This window comes from Hippocampus bargibanti, linkage group LG03 (assembly GCF_051943395.1).
Source record: "Hippocampus bargibanti isolate YZ-2025 linkage group LG03, ASM5194339v1, whole genome shotgun sequence".
Lineage (NCBI taxonomy): Eukaryota > Metazoa > Chordata > Actinopteri > Syngnathiformes > Syngnathidae > Hippocampus > Hippocampus bargibanti.
This window is the reverse complement of record NC_142736.1, coordinates 26816669-26836926: the sequence shown is the minus strand read 5'-3', so window position 1 is coordinate 26836926 and position 20258 is coordinate 26816669. Positions and strand designations below refer to the sequence as shown.

General features: G+C 41.9%; 1 protein-coding gene across 1 annotated transcript; it reads left to right on the top strand.

Moving 5' to 3' along the window:
* The first annotated feature begins 572 nt into the window (after positions 1 to 572).
* Positions 573 to 19301, top strand: znf710b (zinc finger protein 710b). The gene is made up of 5 exons (XM_088992873.1): positions 573 to 677; positions 11316 to 12878; positions 15177 to 15368; positions 15458 to 15629; positions 17481 to 19301. Exons 2-5 carry the CDS (start codon positions 11358 to 11360, stop codon positions 17660 to 17662), a joined length of 2067 nt encoding a protein of 688 aa, XP_088848999.1. The 5' UTR covers positions 573 to 677; positions 11316 to 11357; the 3' UTR covers positions 17663 to 19301.
* Positions 19302 to 20258: the final 957 nt, after the last annotated feature.

Here is a 20258-nt window from a genome sequence, read left to right as displayed (position 1 = left end):
TTCTTGTGCCGGTCCCAAGCCCGGATAAATACAGAGGGTTGTGTCAGGAAGGGCATCCGACGTAAAAGCGTGGCCAAAACAAACATGCGGATCAACCCTCTAAAGACGGAGGACACTGATTTGCTGTGGCGCCCCTTGATGGGAAAAGCCGAAAGGAAAAGAAGACTTGACAAGTACAGTCCTGTAATATGAAGGCTGGGCATCAATCAAATCAAAGAGGAGAAATCACGCCATCTTGTGGCATATGCCAATATGATGCAAGTGACGTCAAATCGTAAACATCATAAACGTAACATGGTCACCATTAATCATTCAGTAGATAACTACAATTATACGTATCTGTCTCACGTAAAAACACATTTGCGTCGATGTGAGTTATATACTACAATCCAAATAATGTGAGCTTTTTTATATACTGTTAGATCTGAAAATTCTGTTGGCGACTACAACGGCGTTCGAAAAATGTCACTTCGTGGTGAGGATATTGATTTACAGGCGAGAAAGGAGGAAGCCCTCTTGTTTATTCATCACGTCAGCTCCTCTCCCCTCCTCCTCTTTCTCTCCCTCCCTCCCGCTTCACACAAGGGCCGCCGTCCGTCGTTCCAATCGCTTCTTCTTCGTTCCGCTCAAAAACAACCTCCAGTCTCGTCGCCACCATAAACCCATTTTGGAACCAGGTGAGCAACCAGGCTTCCGTGTCCCTCCCCCTACTCGGACGTAGAAGCGCGGTGTTCGGTTGAAAACTAACTGCTTCAACGGTAACTTGGTTCGATTCCCCGCTCGTGGGATTGAGCAGTCACGTCTTCCGCTTCTTTATGTTTTGTGCCCCAAGCAAGCGGCGTAGCTCAACTGCAATCGACCAAATGTCATTTAGAGTGCATTTTTGTTGTACTTTTGTATGTTATGCGGTGCTATAATGTGAGGAAGACGAGTGAGAGAGTGGCGTGTACGTGCCGCATGCTGGAGTAGAAGCCGGGGCTACCAGGCCACATTAGCCCGACTTTGCCCATCCCTGCCTCGCAACATGGGGATGCCTCACACACAGGCCGTGTCTTGTACTGCACTAACTTGGTGCTCATGTCCCTTGTCTCTTGCTGTATGATATTGAATGAATAGTTTCATTTACAAGTACACGATCGTGCTTTTTGCGTCACTGAGGCTTGGGTAGTATCAGTCACTTTTGGGCACTTGACATTAGTCGTCCTGAAACTGGTACGAACAATGTAGCCTAATATATAGCATGAAGCAGAACAGACTGTGTTGCATTTTAAAGGAAACGCATATTGGTTCTTTGCAAAGTGGAAGTGGGGCCTCTTTTTACTGTGCATTGCTCACATTTGTCGTACAGAGGCCTCAAACTACTTTATGTAGAAGATAGTTGACTCATCACGCAAAACGAGCATATTTGCCTTGTACCACTGCACTTAGCACATTCGTGTGGGGTGATCAAAACTCAAATTACAAAACTGCTACATCATACATATCTGTCTGAATGAGCTAAAGTGCCAACAAACAAGTCTTTTATAGTTCTCACTTGATTAGGAGAAATTTCAACAGGAGTCTATGGAGTAAAATACTACAGAATCCACACCGTGAACTGTAGCAATGTCAATGTTTGTGTTTATTTTATGTCTTTTTTTCACTCTGTGATCAGCTCAGTGTGTTGACCGTGTACAAGAAATTAAATAGTGCGCAGTGGTATCAGTGCATAGACTCTAACTGTATCCCATTTGTTGCTATTAGTAGTAATTGTATCATTAAGCCCCCATCTGCCTTTAATGTTTTCATGTGCCGAAAAGACCACAGCTTTATTTGAGGTGAAAAGTAGTGTCAGCTTTTATTTCATTTTTTTATCGGTTTGGGTGAATTCATCATGATTGAATTGATCATATTCTGGACAACAACAACAACTATGCCTTCTAAATTGTGTGTTCATCCATGTGAGTATTGTAAGGTCCAGAAATTTCCACCCGGGGTTATGCTACTTATTAGGCAGATTATGTCCTGTCATGATTTTTAATATCAGTTTGATAGAGATCAGAACATTACAATATTGGTGAGTGACTTCTTAGGGGTTGCGATGTCCTCAAAATGAAAGGATAAAAAAAATCTCCTAACCGAGTCCACGAAATGGGACAATTGCTCAGGATAGTCTTTCGAGACATCTGACAAACGGGGCTTATCTGATCCACACAAACGAGGAAAAATTAGGCCTTATTATAAGTATTTGTCCACCTTGTTTACGCTGTTTGAGTGCTTTGCTTGTAACCAAGTGATGACTGCTGAAAAAAGTACACTTCCTCTTCCTGTCTTTGTACGAGTCATGGATGGTTATATTAAAATGTCAGTGTGGTAACAACACAGTGCAGAATTTCCTTTTTGTTGCATTTTTCACATGTTTCAAAAGTGACCCATTTGAGATGCCACTTGGACTTTCATCCACTCTATCAACGTTCAAAGCGGGTGGGGAAGGTGCGGATATGGGGTGTCGGGTGCCAACCACCATCACAATCACCTCAACCAGTGATTAGGAAGCTTGCTACCATCAAATGTATTTTTGTTTGCCAGACAGTTTAAGTCTTTTGTATTCCTAGTTTTCACATCCAAACTCATTCTAGTGTCGACACCTCTGCTTACGAGAGTCCACAATGCTGCAACGCAGTCGAGGTTGATGATAACACGACATTTTTTGATCGATGCGCCTAAATATTCATTAACTGGCTTCGATATAAAAAGTGATGCACGGCCTTGTCACAGTGTAGCATATGCACCTTTCCCATAAAGTAGTGCAAGAACAGCAAATTACCTTCACACATTTGTATTGGGGTGGGGGGTAAGAATCAAGTTTTAATGGAACTGGAAAATGTTCTAAACTCATGCTTCTATGTAGTTCAGGATTTAGTTTAACTGCTGATTGTGCTTCCAAAACCAAAATGATGAATTCTATCCCTTACATTTTCTTGCATTGACAATGTAAAAGGTCCCAAAAAAAAAAACTTTGCTACTCTTTAGCATCCTGGTCATTGGGGTGCCAGTTGTAGAGGAATGCTCGGTACATCTGAAGACTGGAGCTCACCACGGTGGTGTTTGTTGATTGCTCAAGAAAGAATTGGCCGCCCTCTTTGAAGTTACAATGAGAAGCACTGTAGAGTGATGTGTATATTTTCTTCAGATGGATTCAATTGGACTTCCTATTGGCTCCCTGCTGTGCTACATATTATGTCACCCGTTTGACATACCTGGTGCAGCTAACTCCCAACTGGGTGTCTTATTTTAAAAGTACCACAGCGAATTGGAAAAGCGCGATGAAAAATATGGCTATTATTCTAATCTACTGCAGACTCATGCATTATTGACATCTTAACCAGAGCCCTTTATGTTCTTAATAGTACTGTAAAAAAGAAAACGCTCAAGGGCTTAATGACCACCGTATAGTGACTGAGGCTTGTGACTTGAATTAACAGTGTTTCGTTGTTAAGTCCCAATGAGTATCTATTAGATTGTGTAGATAGCAGAGTCCGGCACCGCCATGTCTGGACAGTGGGGATATATATATATATATATATAGGGCTGAAACTACCAGTAAGACTTTAGTTCGCTGAAGAAGCATCTTGGATAAGAAGCGAAACGTCCGACACCTTCAAAGAAGTACAGATGACAGCTGAAGAAACCTTTTCATCGATGGACCACTCTTGTACGACTGAGAGTTTACACAGACGTATTGAGTTTTAGGACTATGTCAACATTCAATTCAGCATTAGAAACCTTAGCCGCTATTCTTTCATCAGAAAAAAAACAGTGAATTCCTAAGTTATATAGGTCTTGATTTATCTGTGCTTGAAATGGGGGAGGCGGTACAAAATACGATACATACATATTGATTTATATAGCGCTTTGAACAACAGCTGAAACTGTAACAAAGCACTAACATGGAATAAAGGCAAATCCTGCCCCCCCGTGGAAGAGGAAAAACATTGCCAGAGGTCTGACCAGCGCTTTATCTGCTTCCTCACAAGAAAAAAAAAAAAACATCACCAGAACAAATTCGGGAATGGCGCTCCACGTCACACTTTTCAATTCCTGAATACATTCGGGAATGGCAGCGAATGAGTTAAATTGCTGTCTGGGTGTAGAGGTGTAAATAAAGTTTTTAAATCTCAGGAAATTTTAGATGAAGCCAAAAAATGTAAAAAACTTTCTTGATTTAAAAAAACTTCACTTAGAAGAGTTGGAAAAATCACTGGAACAGAAGCATCAGCCCAAAACGGAATGAATTCTGGAATGGCAGCTTGAGAGTTTTGAAAGGTGCTTATAAATGAAATGTATTATTATTATTATTATTACCGACCATGACCAAACCCACACATGACTATATTCTACTTACAAACAACTGGGGTGAGAATAAATGAATGCTTTCCTATCGTGAACTAGCTGGTTCTTTATCATTGTGTGGGAATGTAGCCATGCTAAGAGGTTGAGAATAGCTAGTGATGGTGTCAGCACATTGTGGTGCTCTGCTTTGCTGCAGGCAGAGTTAAAAAAAAAGAGACGAACGAGGCTGATGAATTTGGAAGAGGACAAACCTAATGTGTCGGGTGACGGTCTGTGGCTTCCAAGCAAGCCGAGCACCCTCCACTATTTAATGAGTGCTTAGGAAGGCCTTAAAGTCAAACAAATGCGACAGTATACATCTTGAACATAATTGTGTCATTATTAAAAGGAATACATGTAGCAAACTCCACCAACAAATCGGTTTCATTTCAGCCTTGCTACTCGGGACAGCTCACTGAATTATGTTATTTTTTTCATTATAGTTCACTTGGGTAAAACTAATGGCATTTTTTTTGTGGTTGGTTGTTACGTAGAGGCAGTGTCTGGATTAGACTTCCCAATGACAAAACCTTATTCAGTATTTTTAGCCTCTGGTCACCCTGCTTGCCTGGCCCACATTGTGCCCTCTTCAATATCATTTTAGGTTGAGTGTGTGTCTGTGTGCAAGTGTGAGGGCATGGACCGTGCTAAACTGTTTTTACTCACCCACACCTTTCCATTGCTATTTTTTTCCTCTTTTCAAAATCATCTAGTCCACCAAATGTAATATTGACTTAGGTTGGTAACATTTTGTTTGTTTTTGTTGACACCCATTCAGAGATTGGTTAAATTTGCTTCAAGTTGAGATTCCAACTTGATGTCGTTTGATAGCAGGATGGCCGATTTTAATTGGTTATTGAATGGGATTTGTTTGGTTTAATTTTGTTGTTTTTTATGGATGCGCTGCCTGATTATTGTTGCCATGGAGGTAATCTATGTGGTAAGTGTTAGCAAGATAGCAAGCAAAATATCTTTATCTTTGAGAACACATTCCATTTTGAATCAGAATCAGAATCATCTTTATTGCCAAGTATGTAGAACACACAAGGTAGAAAAAGTATCGTTGTCAAAAAAAACTGCTAAGTGGCACTACACAGTTCCATTTTGGCTACTGTTGAAGAATCCAGGGCAAGGTAAAAAATAAAATGGTGAACATAGTCTCCATCTTTTTTTCTGCTTAGCATTTGGGCACTTTGTAATTAGCATTACTGCCACCGCTAGGACTGGAATGGAACAGTACATTAATGAAGTTGTGAATTTTGGAAAGTCCAGTGCCTAGCTGTTAAAAGGGGGGAAAAACATTGTTTTTAGCAAAACTTATTTTTGCTACGTTTACAATGTGTGCTTCTCATACTGTGACAATGCAGGTTTCGCTCCAATAAAGATACAGAATGTTAAAATAGTGCAGTGTGTGTATGTGGTAGTAATTGTGGAAATATATCTTTTTAAAAACTATGGTAAAAGTGTGTGTATGATAAACTGTGACAGTCATCAAATCAGACAGTCGTTTTGCTCTTTGTTGGACCTCTTCGATTGTGCCAGTGTAGCTGATGGTATGTCCATTGAAGGTGTTTGAATACATGGCAACCAATGGCACTTAAAGGACAACCGACATCACTTTTTTGTTTCCTAACTGACATCAGAAAAAGTTTTATAGCATCTAAAGTACCCAAAACACACAGTATGATATTTTTAGTCAAATGCAAAACACCAAAAAAATGAACCAGAAAGTGGCCAGTTTCAGAAGGTCCCGCCCCCTGGTTCGTTGTCTCACCTCAAGATGTCTTGCCTTGCTGGAGAATCAAAATATGAATATGAAAAAAATCAGAATGTGCTTTCTTGTTGCTCATCCAGTTATGAGTATAATTCAAATAGTTCTGAAGAGGAAAGCATACATGTTTGCAATCGATTAAAAAATGTATTCCATGCCATTTTGAGGCAATAGGGGGGAAAATGTAGCACCAAAAAGAGGCGGAAAATGGTGACAAAGCTCAGTGTAAGGAATTAATCAGCCCGTTTGCACATGCTGATTAATTCCTTACATGGAGATTTGTCACCCTCTTCTGCCTCTTTTTGGTGGAACACAAAGTTTTCAGACCAAACAAGTACAGCAAAATGCATTGACGTGATGGAAGGACTGCTACAATGTGTCCTTTTTTCGGTCAGGGACGTTCCTTCAGTGATGTAACGTGAGGCCTCGTCACCAACTCAAAACAAGACTTCCGGAATATTCAGCGCGAGTCTTAAAACGTAAAATATAGCTATATGCAGTGGAATCTTTGTAAAATACTCTCAGTAGAAGTCATTTGAAGCCATTTTACAAATTATGGACACAACTTGTCCGGAGATGTCGGTTGTCCTTTAAGCCTGGTGGTGACAGGTGACACATGCTTAATTGTAATGTGTGTTGAGAGAAAAAAAAAGAAAGAACACCCAAACCACCACCCCCCTCCCCGTTTCACTGCAGCCATGTTTTTTTGGGGGGTTAGTGAGGCTTTGCTTTGTTTTCTCTCCCTCCCTCTCTCTTTCTCTCTCGCTCATGTTTTCACCCTCTTCCTCTTTTTTATGACTCTCCCTCCCCCTATTTTCAACTCCCTTCTTTCATTTCTCCCTTCATCTCTCGCTCCATTTCCATCATGTCACCCTTCTCTCCAGCACTACACTTCTTCTCCAATCTCCCACCCTCCTTCTTTCTTTTTTTATTTTTTTTTCTCCTTCCTCTCTGTCCTCCCTTCCCCCACTGCCGCCTCTCTCTCTCTTTCTCACTCTCTGTCTCTCTCTCTCACTATCTGTTCCCCCCTCCCTCTCAGTCTCGGTTTCTCTATCCCCCCCCCCCCCTTCTCTCTCCCTCCCCCTCCTCCCAGCCCTGTTCTCTTTATCTCCTCCCCGTTCAATCCCTCTTTCATTCCGTGCAGTCATCTGCTCTCTTCCCCTGCTTCCGCTATTGTGCCCCCATTTTGTCCTCTGCAGCCTTCCTCCCTTCTCTCGTTTTTCCTCCATGTTCTCTCTCTCTTGTTGTTTGTTGAAATGACTCCCCCTCCTCCCCCACCGCAATATGTGACATTCAAAATACAAACTTTGATGAATACATACATTTAGAAACCTTGTGAAAGTTTTATATATATATATATATATATATATATATATATATATATATATATATATATATATATATATATATATACACACACACACACACACACACACACACACACACACACACACACACAGTCTCGTTATATCGATATTCTCGGGAGTCGGAAAAAAATATCGATATAACCGGACTATCGATATATCCAATCCTGCGTCATGTAAATTTTCTCCTTGCGTTCATAGAAATAGTATCGTAATAAGCAGTACTATCGATATAACGAGACTTTACTGTTTACTGTGTGTGTGTGTGTGTGTGTGTGTATGTATATATATATATATATATATATATATATATATATATATATATATATATATATATATATATATATATATATATATATATATATGCCGATTTAACCCTTTGTGGTATAATATGACTTCCGTTTGCACATGCACTCAACAAGTGTCTAGAGAAAAATCCAAATGGAATCATTCTGAGAATTGGGGTTTATCCAGTGTGTTTAATGCCCACGTCACTCTCCACGAATGTAGCAATGATTGTCAAGTCTGAATTTTACTTCGTCTTGGCATGTAGTGTGACGTGCTGTGTCGTCCTTTGATTAGCTCTTTGCTGTTTGTTGACCAATTGGAAAACGGGAGCTTTCGACTCATGAAGAGACTGGACAAATATTTTTGTGTAAGGACAACTAGATTTGCAACAATAGTTTGAAAATACCTGGTTATATTTGAAGACACCTCACATGTTAGTAAAAAGGGGACTTTAAATGAGCAATTATTTAATATAAGACAGTAGTTTGAAACCGAACCAGCCATAAATGTATTGTTTTTTTTAAACAGTAGTACCTAACGGTATTTACAATTTCACATGAGCCACTCAGACAAGAGAAACGTTTGAAGCATTTGGCTGTGGTTCAGCTCTCATCACTGGCAGGATAAACACAAACCTCTCGGCCTACATTTGGCACTATTTAGCAGTTTGAACACATTTTACTTTCATCTCTGCCTTATTTGGCTGACGGTTGCTCATGAATTTGGTGTGAATGCAGGAATCTTCCCTTTGGTTGTCTTTTTTTCTTCTCCCCACTACATCCTGCTCCCCTCCTCCTGTTCTCCTGCCTTCCTCTCCCTCAGTCTTTTTCCTTTCTGCTTCATCCCTCATTTGCTCTTCCACATGTCAGTCACCTGACAGCATCTCCTTTTCTCCTATTTTACCGCGCCCTCCCAACACATTTCCACACTGATACGCGATGGATGCTAGCAACACAGAAAATGCAACTCTGCCAGTTTCTTGAGGCTTCAGTCTTACTTCTGGTTTGTTCTTTTCTTTTTCTTTTTTTTTTTTAAACACGGGCGGCTCATTTGTTTGGCTGGGATGAAGGGAGGCAGGCCAAAACAGGTCCTGCCTCCCATTTGCCTTGACGTGTAATCGAGTCTCATCTCACTCGATACTCTCGCTTTCAAGGATGAGATCATTAAAGCACCTGAAGTCGCATAGCAGGAGGATTGTGGTGAGTTGACAGTGGCTTCATTAATGGCTGCTTTTTTTTACTGAGGTTTTATTCAAAGTTTGTTCGAATTGGTCTTTGAGCAGAGCTTTTTTTCAGTCTGCTCCTCCTTTTTTTGTCTTTATCCTCCTCCTGCTTATCACTCACCTCATATCTATCTTTCTTTTGGCATGAATCTCATCCTCCTCTCTGCCCTTCCCCCTTCGCTTTCCTTATCTCTCTTCTCCACCCCCTCCTCCGTCTGCTTCTATCATTCCTATCCCATCTATTTTTTTTTTTTTTTTTCATACTTTTTATCAACATCTCCCTTCATTCCCACATATGCTGTTTGTTTATTAGTGTACCTCGTGGGTCATTTAATTCCCTCTCAACACATGCATAACACATTAAACACATTACCAGGATGATGGATTTGGGACGGCGTCTTGGTTGGAAGTTGTGCTGGTGTTAGTAGGGGAGTGTCTTTATATATGGAGGTTGTCATCTTGTGTATTGGTACACCTACAAATATCTACTATATGCATGTCTTCATTACTATCGTTGACCTGAATGAGCCCAAGGTTGTTATCCTCTCTGGCAAGTGCAAAAATTATGATCAGTAAAATTGACCAGGACATCCTCGCAACCAATAGAGGAAGGCGATGCATGGCTTGAGGAGCCCGCGATAAGAAGAAAGGAGCGTCAGCGCAGAGCGCCGATGCGAATGTGGAACTATCGCGGGTTGGAATTGAAGCGGATTTATGCGAGACAGGAGATGTGAGACAACCTCTTTTCGTCAATGGATGCTACAGCTGCATGTTTGCTTTCGACATTTGGCTTGTTGTCGACGTGCACATTCCACCATGATGTCCCTGATCCACTGGTGAAAAGATGCTTTGATCCTCTCCTCTTTCATCGAGAACTGCTATATGTAACAAAGAAGGAATGACTGTGTCTTTGTGTTGTGATATTGTCTTTGTCATATTATTTGTTATTTAGTTTGTTTTTTTGTTCTTTTGACTTCAAGACGGCACCGTGAGTGGCTGCCTTTCCAGCAGCTTATGTATTTTGTTTTTCTACTTTCATTCCTTTCATCACTTTGCTGTGAAATGTAAATTTCTCCACTGCGAGACTAATAAAGTCAAATCCAATCCAATGTGGCCAATATAATCACACTATTTGTCACAGGGCAACTGTGGGCAGGTGGGAACAAATTCAAAACCTTACAGAGATACCCCCCCCCCCCCCCCCCCAAGTAACTTTTCACGTCCCCAAAAATTGCATTTGTCATTTCCATAACTTTTCCTGACTTTTGATGCCCGTACAACCCAAATGAATGAAATTTGTCAGTCGTTTTAGTTGATTGAAAATTTCCTCTTATTTGGAATGTGCATCCTTTGTAGGCCAGGGAGAACCAGCAAGGGGGGGGGGGGGCAGTTTTTTAGCTCACATTTTCAAAGTGGAAGGTGAGTTGGGATTTATTCCACAGCACATGGGGTTCCTACAGATTTTTTTTGCTTATAATAATAATACATTTCATTCATAAGCGCCTTTCAAAAGTCTCAAGGACACTTTACAGTCATCGGATTTTTTTTATGTGGGTGACCAGTGGCAGCGTTCACTCAACCCTGAAGTAACAAAGTATTAAAAAAAACGAAATAATATGACAACACAAAGACACAGCGAGTCATTCATTCTTCAGCACTTTCTGTACCCTCTTTGTGACATGAAGCAGTTCTAGATGAAAGAGGAGAGGATCAAAGCGTCCTTTTCATTTAAATCCCCAAATACCGCAAATTGCCACCCTGCATGACTCATTGCTGTGTTGGCCACAAAACGAGTACAGGGTGGGTCTTCAATCCTGTTTCTTGAGCGCTACTTCCCTGAACGCTTTCCATCTCTTCTTGCTTCAACACACCGGAGTCAAAGAATCCGGATCATTACTCTGCACCTCTGCAAGCATTGCTGATTATCTTTATCATTTGAATCTGGTGTGGTGCAGCAAGGAGAGACGGAAAATAGCGAGGACAGCAGCCCGTGAGGAACAGGATTGAAGATCCTGAAAGTTAAAGGGTTCTTCAATAGTCCTACTTGTGTCAATGTAACCTGGCCTGCTGTGATTTTTAATTTGTTGTGCTGAAAAATGTCACTATTGTCATTGGTAACCAGGATCGGTGAAGTAGATTATGGGTGTGTATTCCGCACCGGAAAAAAAAACAACGAAATGAGAAACCATAACACAAAAAGACTCTACTTGTGGCCCTTTTGCAGCACATGCTAGCTCATTGCGCATTGTTCATAACCACAAGACTGTCATAACTGCCATCTGGGTCTGTGCGATTACAGGAGGAGGCGAGCCGGCGCCTGGGTAGATGTGAGCCCAAGGTAATGGCCAGGCTGATGGACACAGGCACACAAACAGATCCAGTGGTTGTGCTGTCCTTGGCCCAGGCAGCCGTGCTTGGTCTCATCTCCCAGAATGAGGTCTTCGGCGCAACCATCGCACCCAATGGCTTCTACACGGGTGAGACCAAGGAGTCACCGGCGCCGCCAGTAGACGGAGTGGACTACGAGTACGCGGACCAGCTCATTGGCGCCAACGGGGACTACCTCGGGGAAAACTTGGGAGAAGACGGACAGATGCAACCCAGCTGCAGTCAGAGAAGGTGGCAGCAGGGGCCACCTCAGCACCTTGACGTGAAAATGGTGCTCCCCGATCGCCAAGGAGGTGACGTCACCGTGCCTCACATCAAAGGGGAAGTGGTGAACTCTGTCTTGACCTCATGCGTCCATATGCTAAACAATATGGCCCCCAGAGGGGGTTTGGTTCAAGTGGACCCGGCCACCCTGAGAGGAACAAACAAGAATTGTTCCGAGTGTGAGCGGGAGGCGTCCAACCAGCATCAAGCTGGCACCCACGTGCACCCGACTCCTCCCGCGGCGCAAGTGGCACACCGAGGAGCGGAGCACAGAGGACTGCAGGGCCAGCGCCCCCTGGGAGGCCACGATCGAGGCGCCGGCGAGGGTGAGGAGGAGGTAGCTCACCAGGGCACCAACATGATGAAGCCCAACCAGCAAGACGAAGCCATCAGCAGCTACTTCCAAACAAGCGAAGTGGGCAGCTACGACTCGGGGGAAATGGCAATGGCGCCCGAGTACGAAGATGGTGGCCAAAACATGATTTGGACAGACGGAAGCAACGGCGGCGGAGGCGGGCAGCCTCAGCCTCCGCAGCCCCCCAGGCGACACGGCGGCCGCAGAGTTGACCGTCTGGACATCAATATCCAGATCGACGAGTCGTACTGCGTGGACGTGGGAGACGGCCTGAAGCGCTGGAAGTGCCGCATGTGCGACAAGTCGTACACGTCAAAGTACAACCTGGTCACGCACATCTTGGGTCACAACGGCATCAAGCCCCACGCTTGCCCTCATTGCGGCAAGCTCTTCAAGCAGCCGAGCCACCTCCAGACTCACCTGCTGACCCACCAGGGCACGCGGCCTCACAAGTGTACCGTGTGCAAGAAGGGCTTCACGCAGACCAGTCACCTGAAACGCCACATGCTGCAACACACCGACGTTAAGCCGTACAGCTGTCGCTTCTGCCGCCGCGGCTTCGCCTACCCCAGCGAGTTACGGGCGCACGAGGTCAAGCACGAGCGCGGCCGTTGCCACGTCTGCTCACAGTGCGGCCTGGAGTTCCCCACCTACGCCCACCTCAAACGCCACCAGACCAGCCACCAGGGTCCTCACACCTTTCAGTGCTCTGAGTGCAATAAGTCCTTTGCCTACCGCAGTCAGCTCCAGAACCATCTACTGAAGCACCAGAGCCCCAGACCTTACACCTGCTCCCAGTGCGGCTTGGAGTTTGTGCAGCTGCACCACCTACGCCAGCACTCGCTCACCCATAAGGTAACGACTCACCGAGCCTCACCTGTTTTCATTATATGGGCATGTGACGTTCTCAAGCTCAGCCCTTAGACACTGTCATGTCATTTTCAGGCGACAGGAAGTGGCAAAATGGCTGCAACATTACAGTATATACACAACGGGTGTCAAAGGCACGGCCCCGGGGGCCAAATCTGGCCCGCCAGATCATTTTATTCGGCCTGTGAAAGCAAATCAAGCCTGTCAAGTGCCATGATGCTTGCTAAAGGCTGAAGCAATATTTCAAATTGTCGCATGTACACCACAATAACAATCATTATTGACTTCAGTAGTATTGACTTCAAACTAGTTATTCATTAATTTGTTGTTCATTCTGTATGTAATATGTGGAGGAGTTGAAGCATTCTAACGGTTTCCCCAAATTCAGAACGTCCCCCGAGAAGAAACTATAACGACAATGTGGCTCATTGCAAAAATGAGTTTGACACACCAGGCTATACACAGTCGGACTAGCAATGACTCTCTTAGCTGAAGCCAGTGGGCAGCCATCTTACATTGCCATTTGTTAAAGTTCTTTCCTCACTCTCTTTGAAGCACTGTCTTCAATGTTTGACGATATGATCCCCGTACGGAGTAATGAGGAATGAATTTCACTCTGCATCGTTCAAGCAAGCGTTCAGATATTACGCCATTATTGTAAAACATTTATAACAGACCTTTGGTTTACATTTCACAATGGGCTTTTCTTTTGTTTTCATTGTCTGTGTTTTTAACAACATAATTTAAATGAATTTTTGAGAAGCATTCAGAGATAAATCTTAGAAGAGAATAATTATATTTGCCTTATTATCAATTAAATCTGTGTGTCTTGCTTCTCGCCTTATTGGTACAACCGTACGCCACGCGGGAATTTTCACAGTGGAGAAATCAATTCTGTTATGTGTGCATGACTGGATTTTGCTGCACAAAAGCAGTGTTAATCAGAATGCTGTGTTTAGACTAGTGGTGCTGCAGAAGAAAAAAAATGTCGAATATTTGGCTAGACTTCCCATTTAATTTTGAAATGCATCACTTCAATGTAGTATTTTGCAAAACTGACTGTCCTCCATCCAATTTAGACAGAGTTTTGCTGCCACCTGGTGGCATTTTTAGGCATTTCAATTTGGTCACAAACTTAATCTGTGAGGTTTTAAAGGACAACCGACATCACTTTTTTGTTTCCTAACTGACATCAGAAAACGTTTTATAGCATCTAAAATACCCAAAACACGCAGTATGATATTTTTATTCAAATGCAAAACACCAATAAAATGACTTAGTGTCCAAAATCTGCAAAAAATTGAGCTGCGAATTGGGCATTTTCAGAAAGTGCCGCGGCACGGCAATACGTCGTGCATTGCTGGAGAATCAAAACAATGGCTTCGGAGAATATGCTTTCTTGTTACACATCCAGTTATGAATATGATTCAAATAGTTCTGGAGAGGAAAGCATACATGTTTGCAATTGATTAAAGAATTTATTCCGTGCCATTTTGAGGCAACATTGGGGGGAAATGTATCACCCAAAAAGAGGCAGAAAATGGCGTCCAAGCTCCCTCTGAGGAATTAATCAGCCCGTTTCCACAGGCTGATAAATTCCTTCCATGGAGCTTGGTCGCCCTCTTCTGGCGGCTTTTTGGTGCAACACGAGGTTTTCAGACCAAACAAGTACAGCAAAATACATTGACGTGATGGAAGGACAGCTACAATGCGTCTATTTTTTGGTCAGGGTCGTTCCTTAAGTGACGTCACGTACGGACTCGTCACCAACTCAAAAACAAGACTTCCGGAATATTCAGCGCGAGTCTTAAAACGTAAAATATAGCTATATGCTGTGGAATCTTTGTCAAATACGCTCAGTAGAAGTCATTTGAAGCCATTTTACAAATTATGGACACAACTTGTCCGGAGACGTCGGTTGTCCTTTAAGGGAAATGCTGAGGCTAGAGAAGAGAAAAATAAGATGTATCTTTCTGTCACTTCATACACCCTTCTTTACTAACTTCCTTGTTTCCTTTCTTTAATACATCCTTATTTCATAATCATTTCTTTCATATCACCTTTTTCTTCATTCCTTCAGTCTTCCTTGCTTCTTTCTTTTTTTAATTCCTCCATTTCCTCTAACAGTCTTATTTCATTTCACTCACTCTCTTTTGAAAGTGTACACCTAAAAATAGCCCACCCAGCTTTTGAAGCTAGTATAAGAGTCAACCAAAATGTGACTGTGTTGTCTCGCTACTGGCTCGGTGTTATTGTACCCCTATTTTTTTCTGGGTTTTGCAGGGTATGAAAGGACACAAGTGCGAAGTGTGCTCACGTGAGTTCACGCTGTCGGCCAACCTAAAGAGACACATGCTGATCCACAACAGCGTGAGACCCTTCCAATGTCACGTGTGCTTCAAAAGCTTCATTCAGAAGCAGACGCTCAAGACTCACATGATCGTCCACCTGCCTGTCAAACCTTTCAAATGCAAGGCTAGTATCTGCTCAAAGCGGTAACATGTTTTCGTTCAGTAATCTACCTAATGAAGTAATATTTGTATTTTTTTGTGCTTTGGTTTCAGGTTTGTGGCAAGTCTTTCAACAGAATGTACAACCTGCTGGGCCACATGCATCTACACGCTGGAAGTAAACCCTTCAAGTGTCCCTACTGCACCAGCAAGTTCAATCTGAAGGGTAACCTAAGCAGGCACATGAAGGTCAAGCACGGCATGGATGTGTCACCTGAAGGACGAGGTGAGCAATACATCCGGAGTTAAACTGACTTGTCGATGAGGGCAATGAAGTGAGATGCGAATGCGAGCCGTCTTTCAGCAGTGACGCTCGCACCCAAAGCCAAGGCAGGTGCCTAGAAATTAACTCGTTTCTCAAACGCATTTCTTGGGGCGCACAAAGATGATCTACAAATGTCCGTAATGTCTACAACACAGGTGTCAAAGTCCAGGCCGGGGGCCCGAATCTGGCCCGCCACATCATTTTATTCGGCCCTCGAAAGCAAATCAAACGTGAAATTCCATGATGCTTGCTAAAGTCTGAACTAAAATTTCAAACTGTCTCATGTAAACCACATTAAAAGTTTTTTATTTTACTTCAAATTTGAAAACGAGTTATTCATTAATTTATCGGGTGCTCTATATGTAATTTGAGGAGGGGATTAAACATTCTCATTGCTTCCCCAAATGCATAACGCCCCTTGAGAGGAAACCCTAACAACAATGTGGCCCTCGGCAAAAAATGAGTTTGATACCATTGGTCACTGAAGCCTACTCTAAAAAAATTCTAAAATTTGCTCATTTGGAAAATTATTAGTGATGACAACAACGGTGTGGGCAGTAGAATTAGTCATATCCTTCAGCAATCCAATTTCATGAATTTAATTATGGTAGATTTTACTGGTACTCTTCAAGGACAACCGACGTCTCCGAACAAGTTGTGTCCATAATTTGTAAAATCACTTCAAATGACTTAAACTGAGCGTATTTTACAAAGATTCCACGGCATATCTTTGTATCTATATTTTACTTTTGAAGACTCGAGCTGAATAGTCAGGAAGTCATGTTTTCGAGTTGATGATGATGCCTGACGTGATGTCACGTCTGGAACACCCCTGACCGAGAAGGCGACACACAATGCATTTTGGGTACTTTGTTTGGTCTGAAAACTTCGTGTTGATCCGTGTTGATGGCGATATTAGAAGGAAAACACACACATACATAAACACATAAATAACGCAATGGTCGTTGTGTGTTGCACTGAGACTACTATTTGATACTAGTTGACACAAATTCCCAGCAGACAAATCAGCCCATTTCCAACGGAGCTTGGGCGCCATCTTGTGCATTTTCTGGGACGCTACATTGAAGTCATGACGGCTCGAATTGATACGGAAGGACTTCTTTAATCGATTGCAAACATGTATGCTTTGCTCTTCAGAACTATTTGAATCATAATCATAACTGGATTAGTAACAAGAAAGCATCTTCTCCGAATCCGAAGCCATTGTTTTGATTCTGGAGCTAGGCAAGACGTTTTGCCGTGACATCACGAACAAGGGGGCGGGACCTTCTGAAACTTGCCATTTCCGGGGTCATTTTGAAGTAGTTTTTGGGACATTTTAACTCATTTTTATTGGTGTTTTGCATTTGACTAAAAATATCAGCCTGCGTGTTTTGGATATTTTAGATGCTATAAAAGGTTTTTTCTGATATCAGTTAGGAAACAAAAAAATGGTGTCGGTTGTCCTTTAAAGCCAGCTCATCTGAAATAATGTGTCAGTAAAGTATATTATAATTCGCGCTCTCTGTAAAATCATGACTTTTTGAGGAAGCCCCATTTAAAACTAATAGAACAAGCACTGGAAAGAAACACCAAAATGAGACGCTTGACCTGGGCCACCTTAACCGTTTTGTGACGGAAATCATTCAATATGACTCTGCTTTTTGTTTTGACAGAGCAGTGAAACAAAAAAAAATTTGTTGGTTGTCCTTTAAGTGCAGATAACGTGTTTTTCCCCACAAAAAAAAAAACAAAACATAAACCTGGCGAGTAGTTACGTTGCCAATCATAGTGTGACTCTCTATTACACAGAAGTACTTCCTGAAATGGAGAACCAGGCAGATTATGAAGGCCAGAACTTCAGCTTCACATCAGGCGACAACATGGACAATAATGGCTCGCAAAACCTCACGAAGCTCACCACAGCCAACATGGATGACATGGAGGAGTACTACAACTTTGGCAAGGACACCGGCACCTACTCCACGCCCTGAGTGGACAAAAGGGTGCGCGCGTGCGTGTGGATGGAGTGTTGTGAGCGAGGTTTAATAATGACTTTTGACTTTGAGCTGCTCATTTTTGGGATGCCACCGACTCAAACTTTGTCTCTTGTGTGTGGATTTGTTACAAAAAAGAAATAATGAACAAACAAACAAAAAAAAAAAAATCCACATCCATCAGTAACATTCGATGTGATTCATGTCATGCACAAGCAACCCTTTATTGTCTGGACTGAAACGGTTATGTACTCACGGCATATAGTAGATGTTTAACACATAGTCAACACTTATTCTTAGGTGCGAATGCACTTAACATTGCGGTTTTTATGCGCACTTCTGTCGACGCATTTCCGCCTCAACCTACAGTAAGTACCGGTAATTGTCGGCACTGAGAGAATCCAATCGGGTAAATTTACCACACCTCAAAGATACCTGTACCTCTGGAAAGTACTAGTCATCGTCTTTTTTTCTGTCCTGGAACCTCTCCCGCTCCTTTGTAAATATTTTAGTTCATTTCCTACAAGGTGCCCCCTTTCAGTTCAACATATTTTTTTTGTTCGAGCTTCTCCTCATACTTTTGAGAGGTCCAGGAATCGCTGTGGTGTCGGGACTGAAATGAAGTACTTTCAGCACCTTGTTTTTCCTATTTTTCTCCACCAATCTTCAACCCAGAAAGTAAATATGCAGGTTAGAATGACATGATTAGTCTAACCTTTTATTGGTTTTGTTTTCTTAACTTTTGTTTCATAATAGAGCAAACATCACATGACGTTTTTCTTATTTGTTTCTGTTAGAAAGGAGGTGGTGTTCATTGACCTGGAGGAAATGAGATTGTAAAAAAAAAAGTTCCAGCAATATGATTTGCTGTACTGTAAATTTTGGTCAAACTGTGGTTTGGAGCCATTCTGGAAGGAGGTCTTTTTTTCAGTAGGCTTGTTATTTGTTTTGGTTTTAAACTTTTCAGTTCCGCCAGAAACATATTTCATTGAAATAGCTCCTTAAATGTGGATTGTGTACATGTTAAAAAAAATGTGTTGTTGGTTAAAAGTGAACCGAGGAAAGTCTAGCTGATACTGTACAGTATTGACGATTCTGTTGTGGGGAGATGGGCTCCCCCTGTCCTGCCATGCAGGTCAGTCAACGTTGATATGCACACAAAACCACAACAGCAGACTAGGTCAGTGTTTCCCAACCTTGATTGCACCAAGGCACGTCTTTTAACATATTTGTGATATCTCATGACACGCCGCTAATCAAAAATGTTGTAAAACACATGAATACTGAAATAACAATCTTGACTCAATTTTCGGACAAATTTACGTATCTAGATCTGATTTAGTAGTGGAAATTGTGTAAATGGGACGAATGGATACACCGTGTGTTGTACCTTCTGACATTTATCCAACTAATGTAAAAGCAGTTAATTTTTCTTCTTGTTACAAGACCTTGATACTTATTTGTAATTAATAAATAATTTTCTGACAACTTGCTGCAGCTTCGCCTGTTGATGTCACAAGGCACAAAAGTGTGCCACGGTACTGTGGTTGGGAATCACTGGACTAGTGAATGAAGAATTGCAAACATCATGGGAACTGACTATGGATTATTTAATTAAAAAACACCAAAAAAACTAGTTGAAATGACTTTTCTTTATCTCCTATATTTTAGTCTTTATTTTTGGAGTTGTATTAGTAAAGACTATACAGCCCTTGATAAATTAAGATCCACTCTTCATACGTACTCACAGGTGCAAGTCAAGTTAATTTAAAAAGACACTTAAAAATGAGTGGAAATGTGATATTCTGATCAATCGGCACCTACTGTGATCATGGAAAGTAGTATCAGCTTCGTCGATCAATGCCATTCAGTGCCGGTCTGTAAAGCCCGTATTTTGCAGTCTGCAGCCAAGTAGAGATCAGCCTGTGTGCTGTACCACATCCTTTGCTGAACACGACATGCTACAGAACAAGCCAATAAGTGATTCACAATATGTTTGTGCATTTTCTCTACTGTCAATTCGAAATAATGTCTGGGTTTGTTAAATAAAGGGATTGGATATAATGCTTTTTTAAATTTGATTCTTCTGTTGAAGGTCACATCTTTATAAGAATAAAGTGAATTGACAACATAACAAATGTAGTTTGTAACGTCAGAATACCAGTGTCAAATATAATACAAGTAAATGGTGAAAATAAAACATTCAATTAGTCAAATAACATTGTAATCATACAAAAGAAATATACGATTTGTAAAGTTAGATTACAACCAATGTGAGACAAATAACTGCGTTTTATGCAAACATGTAATTGTATAACAGTATTGCTGACTTATAAATTGCATGTTTCAAGTTATAGAAGTCATAAAATCAATTTCATCAGTCTATTCACCTCTTGCACCAAGGGTAGTGTAATATTAATGACTGAATTTAAATTGTGGTGAATTAGATTTTTGAGAGGCAACTAAATGGATTTCACATGCAGGAGGGGGACATATTTTAAAAATTGGGTAAGATGCACTTTTGGCAATGCCAAGGTTCCTAGTTCAAGGCTGTCATGGCCAAACTGAGAGCACCCACAGAACACACGAGTGA

Coding starts and splice junctions, on each gene's coding strand:
- znf710b (XM_088992873.1), top strand. CDS start 11,358: ATGGCCAGGCTGATGGACACAGGCACACAAACAGATCCAGTGGTTGTG. Junction 15,369..15,457: donor TCAAACCTTTCAAATGCAAG/GCTAGTATCTGC, acceptor CTTTGGTTTCAG/GTTTGTGGCAAGTCTTTCAA. Junction 15,630..17,480: donor TGTGTCACCTGAAGGACGAG/GTGAGCAATACA, acceptor TCTATTACACAG/AAGTACTTCCTGAAATGGAG.